Source organism: Toxorhynchites rutilus, chromosome 3 (genome assembly GCF_029784135.1).
Source record: "Toxorhynchites rutilus septentrionalis strain SRP chromosome 3, ASM2978413v1, whole genome shotgun sequence".
Classification (NCBI taxonomy): domain Eukaryota; kingdom Metazoa; phylum Arthropoda; class Insecta; order Diptera; family Culicidae; genus Toxorhynchites; species Toxorhynchites rutilus.
The window spans coordinates 283,395,503-283,411,385 of NC_073746.1; the positions used below are offsets into that span (position 1 = coordinate 283,395,503).

A 15,883-nucleotide genomic window follows, 5' to 3' on the forward strand; every position below is an offset into this window, starting at 1 on the left:
GTTGTGAAGAATATCATCCACAAGTATGACAACGAGTTCTCCGTGAATGATATGCCTAGATCCGGTAGAAAAACTAGTTCCAGTCAGCCCTGATGGATCGTACAGTAGTGACTAACATCAAACGACACCGATCGGTATCAACGCGTGGTTTGGCCAAAAAGTTTAAAGCCAGCATTGGAATGATTCAAAGAATCAAGGCCAGAAACTCCTTTTTTTATCCCTTTTATTTATTTATTAGGCTCATTAGCATTTTATCTGTAACAGAGCCGAGTTTTTATCGTGTACATGTACATGTTAATGTTTCTATAAATTGTAAATTACACAGTAGTAGTAGTAGCCATTTAGGCGTTAGGTTTTTCTGTTCCATTACATTATGGTAAATTACACTGCCATTTAGGCGTAAGGGTATTCTATCTGTTCTTCCATTGTTCAGCAGACCGGACAGCGGAGACAGTTGGTATTGATCATTGTTGGGTTATTTATAGAACAGCAGCCCGATGTTTCTTGCAGAGCAGAGCAGTTGTATGGATGAATCGATCTTATTTCGACCGTGGATCGATCTCCATCGCTGATGATGGTTGCGTGGACGTAGTTATTCTATAATAACACAAAGATGGTCAATTGAGGGCCCTGAGTTTGAACTCACGATCGATCGCTTAGTAAGCGAACAGAGAAACTCCTTGAAGACATACAAAAAGCGCAAAAAAGCGGAACACCGCAGAACAACAATCTCGAGCCAAAACAAGGGTACGAAAACTGTATAACCGGCTACTGGACACCAGCAATCAGTCCATCCTGATGGACGACAAAATATCCGACAAACAGAATTCAAGAACGCTTCCAGGGACACAATTCTACACGAGATCGGCGGAGGAGGAGGTGGACGATGCTGAATGCACGATTGCGCTGGAAAAAATTGGAGAGAGGGTTCTAATATAGCAAGCTTTTTGAACTTGTGGTCTGCGGTCTTGTATTTTCTTCACAGAAGGCTCTCACAGAATGGCCTTCTTTAAAAAAACATCAGTCTCCCCCTCACTTTTGGCCGGATTTGGCATTTGCATATTACACTAAGCCAGTATTACAGTGGCTCTCAGACAATCATATCCACTTCGTTGAGAAAAAACATCAATCCACCAAATTGTCCAGAGCTCCGAACAATTGAACGTTACTGGGCGATTGTGAAAAATATCTTCAAGAAGGAGGGAACAGTTTCCCAAACCATGGAGGGATTCTGGAAAAAAATGGACAACAGCATCCAAGAAATGCACAACCACTACTCATCTTCATGAAAAACCAAAAACAAAAGTTGAAATAATAATCGCGTTTTGACAATTGGGATTTAAAAAAATGCAAAATGTCTTCAAATTGCAAGAAACGTCGAGATCCACTGTTTTCTCGATTTTTGTTGTTGTGAAAAAACACAGTTCAAAACATGATGACAGATATTCACCGGAAAATTAAAGCGGAATATGTTTCACCTACAGCTTAATAAAAACCTACAAAAATATATTTATACCGGTTTTGTTCTTTATTTTTTCATTAAGAAATTGGAAATTTTGTCGAAATTAAAAACAACTAAATAGAACAAACTGTTGAATGGAGTGAACATAGCATGAGAACGAAAAAGTTTGCTTCATTTTGATAATGTTATTCGTCGGAGTATGCCGTTGCTTGTATTTGTGTCATGATTAAATATAAGCATCGATAACAAAATGGGACACTTGCTTGAAGTAGGCGGAATATACACAAGCTGTACGGGAAGGTCAATTTTCGAGTGTAAATACCTCGCTTTATCAACTTTTTCCTGGCTACAGCGATGACATTGACATCATTGCACGTAAAGGTGTTGCGTGCCATCTATAATGGATTGTGAATAGACGATGGGACGTGGAGTAGGTGAACGAACCATTAACTGCATCAGCTTATGGGAGAATCACCCATTATACACATATCAAAAAATCGGGAGAGCGTTTATTACTCAGTTGTTACTTGATGGATTTACGAGATTATTGTCCAATTCGATTTTAACACTCCCTAACAACTTATTGCAATTATGTTAAAATGGGGTCGAAATGAGAGCTTCTAATTTCCTATACATTTGTATTGACCGCAATGCGTTTTGCTGTCACATAGTCGACTGCGACTGTCGCGTCGCGCGAATCATCATGCAACAAATATCGTAAAGTAATCCTACGTCAAATATGCGGTCATGTCTCGGATTTTTCACTGTTTTTCGTTAGAACAACGGCTGACTCGGAGAAAGTCCAAGTTTCAATTGCTTTTTACAGCAATGGTGACCGCATATCAGTGACAACGTGGAGAATGTTGTCTCCAAAGGCGTCAATCGTCTGCGTGACTTTACATAGCCTCAGTCCGACGGTAACACAATCGCATAAGACCAATTCATGGAATAAGAAGCTGAACGCTACTTTCAATGAATCAATTGTGGCATGCCGCACCAACTTTTTAAATCCACAGCTCTGCCGCATTAGAGGCACTCAATTGTGGAACAAAAAAGCCTGTGACCATGGTCCTGTATCGGTCATCATTAACTGCTACGTTCAAACCTGCATAATTATTGACGAGAAATGAACAAATGATTCAACCGGCCCATATAGCGCACCGCCCATTGACATCTCTGAAGATGCGGAATTTATCAATTAGTAATTTAGAGTAAAGGTAGTGCGCAAACAATCCATAGTTGTTCGAATTAATTGGTCTGTTGGGCAATTATGTTGACCGTGAAACGGACAAAGACCGCGATAAGTTTTTCGAGCTAAACCATGGTTTCCTACAAAATCTGTGCAACTCGCAGGTGCTGTTCAAATGTCAGTCTATTCATGATGAAATGACAAATTAAACGAAAACTAAAATCCCCCGAATATTTACGCTAATCGGAGCCTTATATCTACCCATACGTTATCTAATTATTTAACTATGTTAGTTTAACTTACCGCAACAGAAGGATGTCTTGCCGGGGCAGGATACATTGTGCGGAAACTATATTACTCCTTCTAAAATATGACAGTATAGTTGCGCCACTGATGTCAACGTCTCTTCGTTCCTCCACTTCTTCAGATTTATATTCCTTTCCTTCACGACGTAACGTTGCTTAGCTCAGTACCAAACACTACCAAATGGCTTTCTACTTCACTCCTGTGAACTTCTCCCCACCCACTTTCTCTCGCACTAGGAACCGGTTTCACAGCATCATACTCTTCCAGAAGAAACGAATCCGAAAACAACAATCTGCCGAAGCAAATTGAAAGATAATTTCTGCACCTTCTGGAAAACCTCCGTTCCCCCACCGTCACCTCATTTATCGATTATTGTGTAGCAATTAATTACTTCACGATGAAAACCCATTCGCATCATAAACCACTTCACTATAAATCAATTTATTAATGAAAAGCTTTCCACTTACAGTTCACCGATAACTTTTTTTTCAATTTTTCAATTCGATTTTTACCTTTTTTTGGTTCAGCATTGCTAGTGAATACATCGATTATTTCTTATTAGGCGCATTCGACTTTTGCGTGCCACTTTTTCTGCTTTCTTTCAAAATTACGTTCAACTAAATTTCAATAACAAATGGGGATTTCTTCCCCCACCAAACCGATTCCCGTTTTTCCAAGGTTTCAATAGCACAAGAAGAAACGCAGAAACTGGCCACGAGAATACGAGCAGAACTAAACGTAAAACGGACAATTTCCACTCCCTTTTGTTCACCGGTTCCCCGCTAGCTGCTCGAATCTCTTCGTTTACTACTCCTTTTCTTGCTCCGTATCTTCTTCGTCTTCGCTCTCCTCTATTCAAGCCACTTATTTAGTCTGTCTCCGACCATTTTTTTCTTCTACACATTCCCTTGCAAGGTAGTATAACTGCGCTTCACTTTCCTACCTCTTTTTCTTCTTCATGTAACACTGGCAGATTCGCGTATAATTGATATTATTCTCCTATCTGGGCTTTCGAGAGCAACAAAAACACATTCACACAACCCGATTCCACTCGATTTCCGCCCCAACGAACGACAGGCGACGCAAGTGCAAATTAAGCAGCACCAACAGTAGTTGCAGCAGAAGTGGCACCGAATTAATTAATAATTTATTATGACTTTTTATCCGTTGACACTCCAACCAGAGAGCGCGCGCGCTTGCTTTTTGCTGAAACGAGGGCTGGAGGATGACGGAAGCTGGCCAATTAATTACGAACACACGCTGTTTCACGACGAACCGGCGGATAGCTCTGATCACTGTCAAATGGTGGCTATTCTGGACCTACGGACGTGGCGAGGAAACAAGAGGCTTGAGGATGAGAGGATGTATGGTGAAGAGGAGAAGACGAGGTTTATGAGATCGAAGCTAATTTCGTGCACACTATCGACTTCCGATGACGGCGTGATTCGGTCGCCCGGATGTTTATGTTGATGTTGAGCAGATGATACAGCTGGTGCAATCTGAAATTAGAGAAGCCAAAAAAGAGACATTAGATTGATTGGGTTTCTGCTAATTTCGGGTTGATTATGTATGATTTTTAAAATAGTTATTCCATCTCAACTGTGATCTCAAACAAACTGTGAGGGCACAGAGGACCGAATTATGTGATCATGGGATCCTAAAACATACCACATAGAGGAGGTGCGGGTAAGAAGGACAGTAGGGGTAATATGGACGGGGTGTTGATTTCTCATTAATTTGAAATTTATAATGTACCTAATTTCAAATTAATGAGAACCTCTTCTACATGTAATTCTCTGATATTTAAACGCCATGACAATGATACTGATCAAAAGTGGAAAAGCCGAAACACCAACTGGAAACATACAGTAATTTTTGCGGCTTCGATATTGAGCATTTTGAGTGGTTTAATTTCAAAATTCAATTCGCCGATGATGGTTATATTTCGGTTTGTAAGTTAACAGAGAAGCGATATTAGGTATGTACGGAAAAATAAATTCATTTGTGAGTGCAAAATTTAGATTAGTGCGGGGCAAAGGTGCGCACCTAACTGTTGTCGTCCAATAATTCTTGAAATAAAAGCAAATAAAATTCAGTTTGCTTATCAAATTGTAACTATATATTAGGTGGACCGGTTAGTTTCCTTCGGTTTTACAACAGATGGCGTAACTTGATTATTATTCCAGTGAATCAAATTTCCAGAAACTCGTTGGAAAGGTACTCTCATTGCGCGTCTTTTTCAGTAGATGTCAAAAAGTTGAAGCGTAAACAACATAGTTTTTTGCCACTTCGAATGTCGAATTTCGTACCAACGAGAGTGTTTTTGCGGGGAGTGTTACTTCATCACTTCAATATGAAGAAAAAAGCTGCGGAAATTCATCGCGATTTGGTGGAAGATTATGACCGTGACCATGCTCCAACTGAGCGAACGTGTCAGACGTGGTTTGCACGGTTTAAAAGTGTTAATTTTGACTTGGAAGACGAAGAACATTCCGAACCGCCAAAAAAATCGAAGATGAAAAATTGGAGACTTTACTCGATCAAGATCCATCACAAACGCAACAAGAACTTTCAGATACACTTGGAGTAGCTCAGCAAACCATATCCAATCGTTTGAAAGCAATGGGAATGGTCCGAAAGATAGGACATTGGGTGCCGTATGAATTGAAGCCACGAGACGTCGAACGCCGTTTTTTCACGTGCGAACAACTGCTCCAACGGCATAAAAGAAAGGATTTTTTGCATCGAATCGTTACTGGCGATGAAAAGTGGGTCCATCACGACAATCCTAAACGTCGGGCAACGTATGGATACCGCGGCCATGCATCGAGATCGATGACCGCGCGGAATATTCAGGGCCAGAAGGTTCTGCTGTCTATTTGGCAGGACCAGCTGGGTGTGGTGTACTATGAGCTGCTAGAACCGAATGAAACCATTACGGGAGACCTCTACCAATGACAATTGATGAGTTTGAGCCGTGCACTGAAGGAAAAACGGCCACAATACGAGCAAAAACACGATGAAGTTATTTGGCAGCACGACAATGCCCGGCCGCATGTCGCGAAATCGGTCAAAACATACTTGGAAACACTGAAATGGGAGGTCCTATCCCACCCGCCGTATTCTCCAGACATTGCTCCGTCCGATTACTACCTTTTTCGATCGATGCAACATGGCCTGGTTGACCAGCACTTCTCCAATTTTGATGAAATAAAAAAATTGGATCGATTCGTGGTTAGCCAACAAACCGGCCGATTATTCCCACAAATGGATCTGTGAATTGCCAAAAAAAAGTTGTGACTAGCGATAGGCTATACTTTGAATATTAAATTTAATCATTTTTGCAGAATAAAGCATTAATTTTTGGAAAAAAAGTAAGAAACTTACCGGTACTCGTATATTACTCCTTATTATTACTCTATTATCTATATTACTTAATATATTACCCCTATATTACTATATTACCTTTGAAATGTAGTACAAGAATCTCTCGAGTTTTGTTTGTAGTTGGACAAATACCTATTTTAATACAAAATGACAAATGCGAACTTTTGCCCTATAGTGGGAGCAAAAGTTCGCACCGTACGGGGCAAAAGTGCGCACTTGTTGAATTGAACTTCTGAGATAACTTGTAACAAAAATGAATGCCTTATCATTAGCGGGAGAAGCATCATTACTAGAGTGTGTAGGCACCATCCAGAGGGGTGGAGAAGGGTGGTTGTTATGGTCGAACATGATTTTGATATGTGTTGATTGATGCTTGGCACCAAGAAATCTGATAACGGGCCATCCACATACCACGTGGATTTTCGGAAGGGACTGACAATATAATATATCTGAAGATGTCTAACATTTGAAACAGAATTCTTTTTATTACCAAATCAAGTTTATAAATACATAGTTACTTTCACCTGATTTATTTGAAACTCATTGTTAAAAAAAAATATTTATTTGAAGTTCTTTGTGAAAACATGAACATAAACGAAACATAACCGTTATTGAATTGAAAATAAAAACATTTTTCATTTATTATTCAATTAATTTTAGGCATTTGTTTTTTTTTTCTCATCTTGGATTTCGGTTCTGAGAAATTCGACGCTTTGCCCTGGAGCGCTGTTGTGGGGTTCGAAGAGACATACGATGTTGTCTCATGAAGCTAGAAGCCCAATGATTTCCTGCCTGTCAGAAACACTGAGGACTGCCGCAATCCAACGCTTCAAGACTCCCTCCTGAAGCCTCTGTCGGGCCATTTCGAGCATTCCTAAAGTGCATTTCTTCAAATTAATTTTATTCTTGTGGGTCCCGTTCAAAATTTGGTTCAAAACATTTTATGATTTTTTTGATAGCAAAAGGACGGTGCACCTGATTTATTTGATCTATATCTATACTAACAATTCTCCATTTCCAGGTGCGGATCCAGGCCTGTTTATGTTAATTTCGTGTTGTGTATTTAGTGTCAAGTGTTTGTAGTTTTTGTCGTATGTGGAATAAAGTGTTTTTAAGAGAATGAATATTTTGTGTTTTCTTTTTTGACGTAGGACTACGGTGCGAAATCAGAAAACAGGTCACGTTTTTATGAAATAAAGTTCATGTTAATAACTAACGACTTTAACGACTTGCATACCAATCGAATGGGAAATTTTCTAAGATTTGTTCGGTATGCATTGATACATTACAATCCCATAGTCTGTATATGGTTTGAATTGATAAAAATTGGAAGCATTCCCATTTTCCCATACATTTGTTCTGTCCATTTGTGTGCTCTCCCGAACAGAGCTGTCAATAACGAGCAACTTATGCAGTCGCTAGAATAGAAATAACGAAGGGAGATAGCGAAAAGAGAATATTTACAAAGTAAACTCCACCCTTGCATAGTAAGTAAGCTGTCGCTAGCGTATAAGTGTTGCATCTCCTCTGAGGAAAATTCTCAGAATCTTTCTGTGTCCGAAACAACAAAGGTCGCTTATTCTGCTCGTTTTGTGTTTTATGTTTTCCCTCGAGCTGTGAACGCTAGCGAATCTTTTACATGGCACTTCATGTGAAAGATTCTGGCATTGGAATTAACACAATCATTTCAGCCATGGCAAAGCAGGCGACAAAAGAAAAGAGTGCTTATGATTATAGGTCGCATCAAGCCATCATTGTTTGGTTTTGTGTGTGTTGCTTCTTTTCGTTGCGTGAAACTTAGAGCTTGTTGATTTCCTGTACAAGTGAATACCACACCTTCGATACTTTTAGTTGCCATAAGTATTTGCTCTCGTGCGCATCGGCTCTGTTCAGATGCAACAAGCTCCTATCTTTGTTGACGGTTTTGACCGAGAGTCGAGATTTTTCATAAACGGTCATCCTCGCGATGTTTCATTTTTATCGAGGCATCTGTGTACATCTGTAAGACACGTGTTTGATGCTTTTGGAATGACGATGCACCGAAGATGCCTCTCGTTAAATACTCACTGCGATGAATGTATTGATATAAAGAAACAAATTGAGACATATGACCAATTAGTGTACTGTTCTCGCAAAGGCAAGAAAGAATCGTTTCTTCTCGAAATGATTCTACCAGTGTTGCTAATGGTCACCATCGTATGACTGTTCATGGAGACGTATGTGCTGTGTCATTAATGAACATCATAAAATGAACAGTCAAACAACCGTCGAACTAAAAATGTCATATGACATTTCGGCTTTTTTTCGTCCTATACATTAGATATCCATCGCCCCGTAATTAAACAACAGTGTTCACGGGGAACGCTCACCACTGAAAACGTTCATTCAACATATTCGCACTTGATAGGGGAGAGTTCGACGGTTGCTTTGATATAGCAATCCGTCTGAATACCATCCATCGTGTATGGATGTGTGAGTGAGCAGGTGGATGTATATGTGCAGCTACGCTTGAATGCAGAATAAAGGTAGAAAAAGAATGCACACCACTGCAGTTTTAATGTCAAATGACATTAAAACTACAGTCATATTAGCCGGAATTGAGGGATGGTTATGAGCACGAATGGTAGAATGTAAATAGCATATTTTCATCGCTCTTCTGGGTACGGTCGACAGAAAGACAAAACATATAAACGTTCAATTTATAGTCGTGTTTTCGGCTGTGCGTTTGTTTCTGATGTGACTGTTAGAACCGAGCAATGCATTCTTGGTTACATTCGCAATACATATTGAGCCGTAACTCTTGAGCAAGGGCAGTATGTGATGGTTGAGAGAAATGTCGACCGTTTACAACACTGGATTCTACAAAACCATGCAAGATTTTTTTTGTGAAAATTTAAAAAATTTCCTACTTTTCATCCTTTGACAAGTATTTTATAGGTATCATAGTTTTTAAGTTATAAATTTTTGTAAAAATTTAAGAAAAAAATTTGTCTTTTTCCAAAAAGTAGTCTAATTATTTTTCGAATATTTCAAGTATGCAAAGTTGTTTAAATGACCCATGTCTTTACACCCACAACGTTTCACTGCTATTTGAGATGGTGCTGCCAATGGCCAGTCGAGTTGGCATGAAATTCATCGCAAGCCATCAAACCTTTTCAAGGTCCCGGGGCTTTCTACTAAAGAGTTATTTATGAAATTTCAACGTATTCGCAAATAATATCCGAAATGATAAACCAACAAATTCCAAAAACAAGATTGCATAGTCCTACGCGGTCGTGTCTCGGATACAACCCCTCATGTTTTTTTTTGTTTCGGGCTCTATTCACCTTAAAGGGGATTCTGTTGCTTCCATTTGAAAGACGAGAAAATTCAATACATAAGAGTAATTCCAAATGAAATCGACAAATGACAAAACATGAGTATTTTTGATTCGAATGAAAGTGTGTATTCTGTTTGGGTTAGAGGAAATAAGAGCTTTCCACAGAAATTGAGAATTTTTTGACTCAAGCGTAACTTTTGAAAAGGGCGTATCGATTTTATTAAGAGAAATCTTTGATAATTTATATCTCAAAAACTATGAGTCGTACCGAAATAGTGTCTTAGAAAGAGTTATAGAGTATTGATTGTTGAAAATGAAAAAAATGTACACTGAGAAAAAAAATAGTATTCTTTTTTAATTACAAAATAAAAATTCAATTTGCAATATCCAAAATACATATTTTTTTATTTTATTTTTTAATGTTTTCATACAAAATAGAAGTCATGCAGAAAATTAAAAAAATGGGCCCAAGATGATAACACTATTTTTGACGAACTTTGTGGAACATCGAATTTTTAGAAATTTTCGAAACATCCAATTTTTGTTTGTTAACAATCATTTTAAGCCACAAATTATGAATCCTGATGTGATTTAAAACAAAAAAGGTTATTATCAATCTCCTTCTAAATGTAGCCATTCTCGAAATATTTAAAAAAATATTATACTCATATTTTTTGAGATATAAATTATCAAAGATTTCTCTTACTCAAATCGATACGACCTTTTCAAAAGTTACGCTTGAGTCAAAAAATGAACCATGATGATGTATTTGGAAAAGTTGTTGGAAATTATAAGCAGATTCATAAAATTTCATGAACATGACGGTATAACACGACAAACATTTTAAAAGGGATTATTTACTATAAAAAAGACAATAAATTAGAAATATTTTTTTATCTAAATAAAATAAAAATTATTAATATTTTTTTATCTAAACTCTATCGTCATAGTTTTTCTGGCTTGCACTGGTAAAGGGGAACAGACGTGTTGGGATGAGCATTGGGCATTGCCAGTCCCCAAGAAAAGCCACAAAAACCCGGAAACAGCTCCTAAAAGCGAATTGACGTCGCTATAAGCGTCTACACTCAGTCCTGGTGGTACTCGGGACGTAAAGCAGCAGTATCACGATGGTTCTCCTGCGAGATAGTGGGGTTGGTCGCAGGCCTTGCAAGCCGCACCACTAAAACACCAAGCAACGAACGAAACACAAGAAAAATTGTGAATCAGGCCATGTTGTAAAGACGTTAAGACAAAATAAATAAAAAAAAATGCAAGAGAAAATCTAAATTGAGACTCTAGGTGAATAACAAATTTGGACGAAAAAACGCATAAATCTATCCCATTTAGCTTGATATGGGCGGGTGACCACTTTACCACCAAACAAAAAAAAAAGTTCGATTTTTCACCTTTTTTCTAATGATGAAAACTGTACTATTTTGAATTTTTATAGTAAAAGCCGTTTGCTATCTTGAAGAACAATAAGTTGAACTATAATATTCTTCGAGAAACGGGAATTAAATCAGTATGTGGGCGCTGGAAATCGGCATATTCCTCAGGGTGACCACTATACCCCCACGTCCCCTATTTCAAACGGCGAGCGGCATTAGCGTTGAAATTAATTTGTTCCGTCTTTTTTGTTCTCACTGATTCAACAAATTCAAACAAACACAACAGTGCCACCGTGTACGGGGCTGAAGTTCTACTGAATCGAATAGAAATGAATGGTTTTCAAATTTCTTTGTCTTCTGAACAGTGGCGTCGAGTTGACGGAAGAGTTGATTTGCACCCCCACCCCCGCCAGAAATGAAATAACTCATATTCATCCAATTTCTTCATATGAGTTCGGTTCACTATGTACCCCTAAAACAGTGCACCTGGGGGCTGTCCGCACCCTAACTGTATACAATGTTTTTTTTTCAAAATATATATTTTTATTAAGGCTCATATGGCGTCAGCCTGACAGGGCCGGGAGTTCAATATTTCGGCAATGTTTGCCTTCCAACTATATTAGTAATATGTAACCGATTGCTCGCGGTTGGCTCGAGGTTAGTATTACAAGTGTTCTCATAATTAGAAAGTTGCAGTTTGGAATGATCTGTACGTGTGCCCGACACTGGATACTTCTTATTGGGATCCAGCTGACCATTAATCAGCCATGCTCCCCCTAGTCTGTACCCCATATCTAGCGTAGTGCGTCTTTCTCGACTCGAGGAATCCAGGATAGAATGGTCACTAGCCGGCTCAATCATCAGCTCGTGTAGAGTTGTTATGAGCGGTACAATCCTTATATACAATGTTAATAGTCTACAATATTAATATTAAAAGTATTATCAACATTTTTATTGATGCAATCCACACAAAGTGAAGCATAGCTGATAAACTTGTCACATAGCACAACCGTTTCCTCACCTAGGTTTTCATATAAACATCCGGTGTTATTGGAAAAACCCTCCCAACGTTAGGGTTTCCACACGACAGACAGAAGACCATTTTTGGTAAATAGTTCTGTAAACCTATCCTTCCTAAAAATGCTCCAGTCGTTCATTTTTTCGGATCATAGTGAGCAAACTTGTTGCTTTTGTTTCTAGCAATATTGTTCCAGTGCCAGTGTTTGCTGGAACTCCACTGATACCTCCAAAATTCGTCAAACATCAAAATATTCAATAGTCAAATACTTCTCTGATCGTTTTCCAGCCATTTTTTTTATCGGAATCAATGACGGAAAGATGATACATCAATGCTTCATAAGATTTAAAACCAGTGCTTCGCATCCCTGACAAAATTTCAATATTTTTAAATTTTTGTAAAACTTTGACGAGTTTTTTTTATTCCATCAATCCTTTGTAACTACGCCCATCCAACTATCATCAGCGATGGAGATCGGGCTATTAACGCAACAATGACCATACAAACTGTCTCCGTTGTCCGGTCTAACTGAACAATGAATCAGAAGGAATACTCTTATGCCTTAATTGCTATTGTGTATCTACAATTAATAGATACGATAAATATGTAACATGTACACGATTAAATCCGGTTCTGTAGCATCTGAAACGCTAACGAGCCTAAATAAATAAACAAATGGAATAAACAAATCCTTCGATGAACCGTGCGAATGTGCAATCCGAAGCTACAAAAATTCAAGAGATTTTCTTCTCTATTTGGAAAGTCCAGTTGCAGCTCGCGGACACAAGAAGTTTGTTGAAATTAATTTTCATTTTCAAAGTTTTTCAAGGTAGTCGACATCCCCAATAATATGATATTTGTTTGAGGCGCCATTTTCATAATTTGCCGGGGGGGGGGGTCTGTCCCCAATTTAAACTATTTTTTATGAATTATTAGATATTCTCACCAAAACATACCATTATAATATAGAATTATCTTTAGACATTATATAATATTTTTGCACTACTTGCAATCAAAAGTGATTTTCATTTACATATAGTTCTGATTAGCCTACTCCCTCATTTCGTAATACGAAACTCAATGTCGTCAACGCGGATACTGTTCCACAAAAACGTGACATGTTTTCAGATTTGACACCATTACTGAAAGATGTAGTTCTACGTCGCAAATTATCGAATGTCAGACAGAAATGGGTTGATGATCGAACAATTCTATAAATCGTTTTTCACTTTTTCAGTTTCCCACTCTTAATTAATACCGATAAATAACTTTCAACGTATCTCCTACAATAATAAACATGTTTTCCGGTATCGTTCAATCAATCAATTAGATTCACCATAGTTGCAAAGATAAAGGCGTAACTGCTCCCACCCTCTTCTCGAGAACCACAACGATCACCTTGCTATCTCCCTCTCGCCCACTTAAAACCGCCATAACACTTACTCACTTAGCGCCAGTTCATTTAACACAGAGCATCTGAGTGCCGCTCGTTTCTAATTCCTCCCCCACAACGTCCAAACTCTCCTAGTGGTGTGTACTTTCGAGAAGTCATGTTTCGTTTCACACTCAAGTGTGCCGAATCCTTCCATCACTCGTTGGCATCCTCCGTTCCGCAAACCACCGCCAAAACATGTGGATTATTTTTTCACTTCTCCCCACTCGTCGATCGAGAAGAATTTCAGAAATGAAAACGAAATAGCTGGTTTGACGCCTCGGCGATTTTTCTTCTTTTTTCAACTGGCTGTTTTCTGTCAGATGCACATTTCACGCTGCTCAGATCAATCAATTATTCGATTTGGTGAAATGCCAAAGTTCACACCAAAAGCATATCGTGTGGAAAGATCAAAACCACAATACACAAACTAAGCAACTAATTGAGGGGAAAATGGGAGTCTGTGTCCTACCTCACCAAATAAGAAAGTATCAAAACTTACTTTAGTTTGCCTCTCGACGTCCACTTGTAGCACGCACACATTCACGTATTAGAACAATAGACGCAAGCGATCATGCCGACCACAACACCACAAATGTGCGCCTCATTTTGCAATAAAGTGAAACACAGCCCGATTAGCTACGATTTGTTAAGCGATTATCACCTCTCACATTCTGCCAAGGGGGCTCCAAAATCACTCACAACGCTCGTAGAATGTCGTGACGAAAGACTGCACACACAGGGAAAATAAATAAAATATTCACACTTCACCACTTGATTGCCCCCTCGCACGAGGGTCGTGACGAAGAAGGAGCGAGGACGAAAGAAGCTGTAAGCGGCCGCCAGTACTCAAGAAGACACACTTTTGCGCATTTGCATAACAATCGGTACCGTACGGGAATAAAACTTCGCGGAAAATTCGCACTATCTGATACTTGGTCGTTCACTCGCACCGGAAAGCACCGCGGTGCCGTCACTGTCAACACACCCCTCGTACACTACTACCGAGCTTTAGCAGCCGCCGATTGGCGGCTAATAGCGACACAATAGAGGACACCGCGTCACCGCATGTAACCGCAAAAATACCACACAGTCGGGGCGGCGTGATTACGCGTGACACTGGAACGCGCGACAAAAGAGATGCCGACGAACTGCGATTCACTCAACGCTACTAGCAACGGAAATACGAATGTACCTCGAATGCGTTCACCATCGCGACTAAAGTGGCCGCCTATATGCGGACCAGTATTCTTTCGCTCCCGCTACTGAGTTCTGCCTTTGCCTCTCGTGAGCGACATCTGTTTTGCGTTGGGATCCCCATCTGGGGAGAAGCGAGAACGGCAAGGGTGGCATAGTGATCTCAGTGCCAAGAGTTCACGTGTTAGATGTTTCCGAGGTAACGCAACTGGGAGATAGAAAAAACCATTCTAACATATCATTGCTGTCGGAGAATAAGAAATCCTGAAATATTATTCAGTAATCATTCGAGAAAGTTTTTGTAAACGAAGAATTCCCATCATCTGAAAACAGATGACCCCAAACAAATGCAAGGTATTATTGGCTCAGTATTGGTGAGCGTTGGGGAACACTTGTTGGTAAACAGAGAGAAGCAAATATGGCTGCCCAAACGATGAAAAACGAAACGATGAAGCACCATGATCGAATCAATATTATTAGTGAGGGGTAAGAATGACCAATATACAGTGATGGAAAAAATATTACCTCAAATACTCGATTGTTTTATATTCTTGTGCTTGGTTTAAATGCAGGATGCTATATCATTTTTTTTTCAATCTGCAGACACGTGCAATCATTGAAATTTCCTTATACCATTTGAACCACTGCATCCACTTTCCGGATTTTTCGGACCTTCCCAGACTTTTCGGCACGTTCTCTAATATCCTGACAAACATTCAATGTTTCCTAATTTTTCTGAAATGTTCCAGATTTTTCCTGATTTTTGTATATTTCACTTTATCTGAATAAATACTATCTTTTATAAATATACAAAGTTTTTCTGGTTGGAAATGACAACAGTCATAATAGGCTTCATAAGAAAAACTCTCTGGTCCACACTTGAATAATCTTCAATCTTTCTTTCGCTTATTATCTATCTATTCCTAAGGGGCTGGCCACATACCACGTGGACAGAAAAAGCACGATTTTAGACTCCCTCCTCCCACTTCGTAGACAAGCGTGGACATTTTCATGCCCCTACCCCCCTTTGTCCACTTGGACATTTTTACTTTTTTAATTAAAATAATTGCTGTACCCTGCTGTATCAGCTATACTGTGGCCCATTTTTGTTTAATTTTGAAAATATATATATTATATGCACACAAATATAATATATATTTTTTTGTTTTCCCATTATCAGCGAAG

At 39.0% G+C, this 15,883-nt stretch overlaps 1 protein-coding gene across 14 annotated transcripts in view; it reads right to left on the reverse strand.

Moving 5' to 3' along the window:
* The window catches only part of LOC129775334 (protein groucho), a 357,362-nt gene extending 342,631 nt beyond the window's left edge, over positions 1 to 14,731 (reverse strand). For 10 of the 14 annotated variants that reach the window (XM_055779989.1, XM_055779988.1, XM_055779985.1 and 7 more), the window contains exons 1-2: positions 14,004 to 14,731; positions 2,955 to 4,456 (exon numbers count right to left, since the gene is read on the reverse strand). Coding sequence is in view for 13 of the 14 variants with exons in the window: in XM_055779988.1 (XP_055635963.1) it covers positions 2,955 to 2,990 (36 nt within the window). In the remaining variant the exon portion in view is untranslated. Of the gene's footprint in view, positions 1 to 2,954; positions 4,457 to 13,512; positions 13,955 to 14,003 lie in introns of those variants that run through there. The other 4 variants (XM_055779976.1, XM_055779979.1, XM_055779978.1 and 1 more) reach the window with 4 other exon arrangements.
* Between the last annotated feature and the right edge of the window lie 1,152 nt (positions 14,732 to 15,883).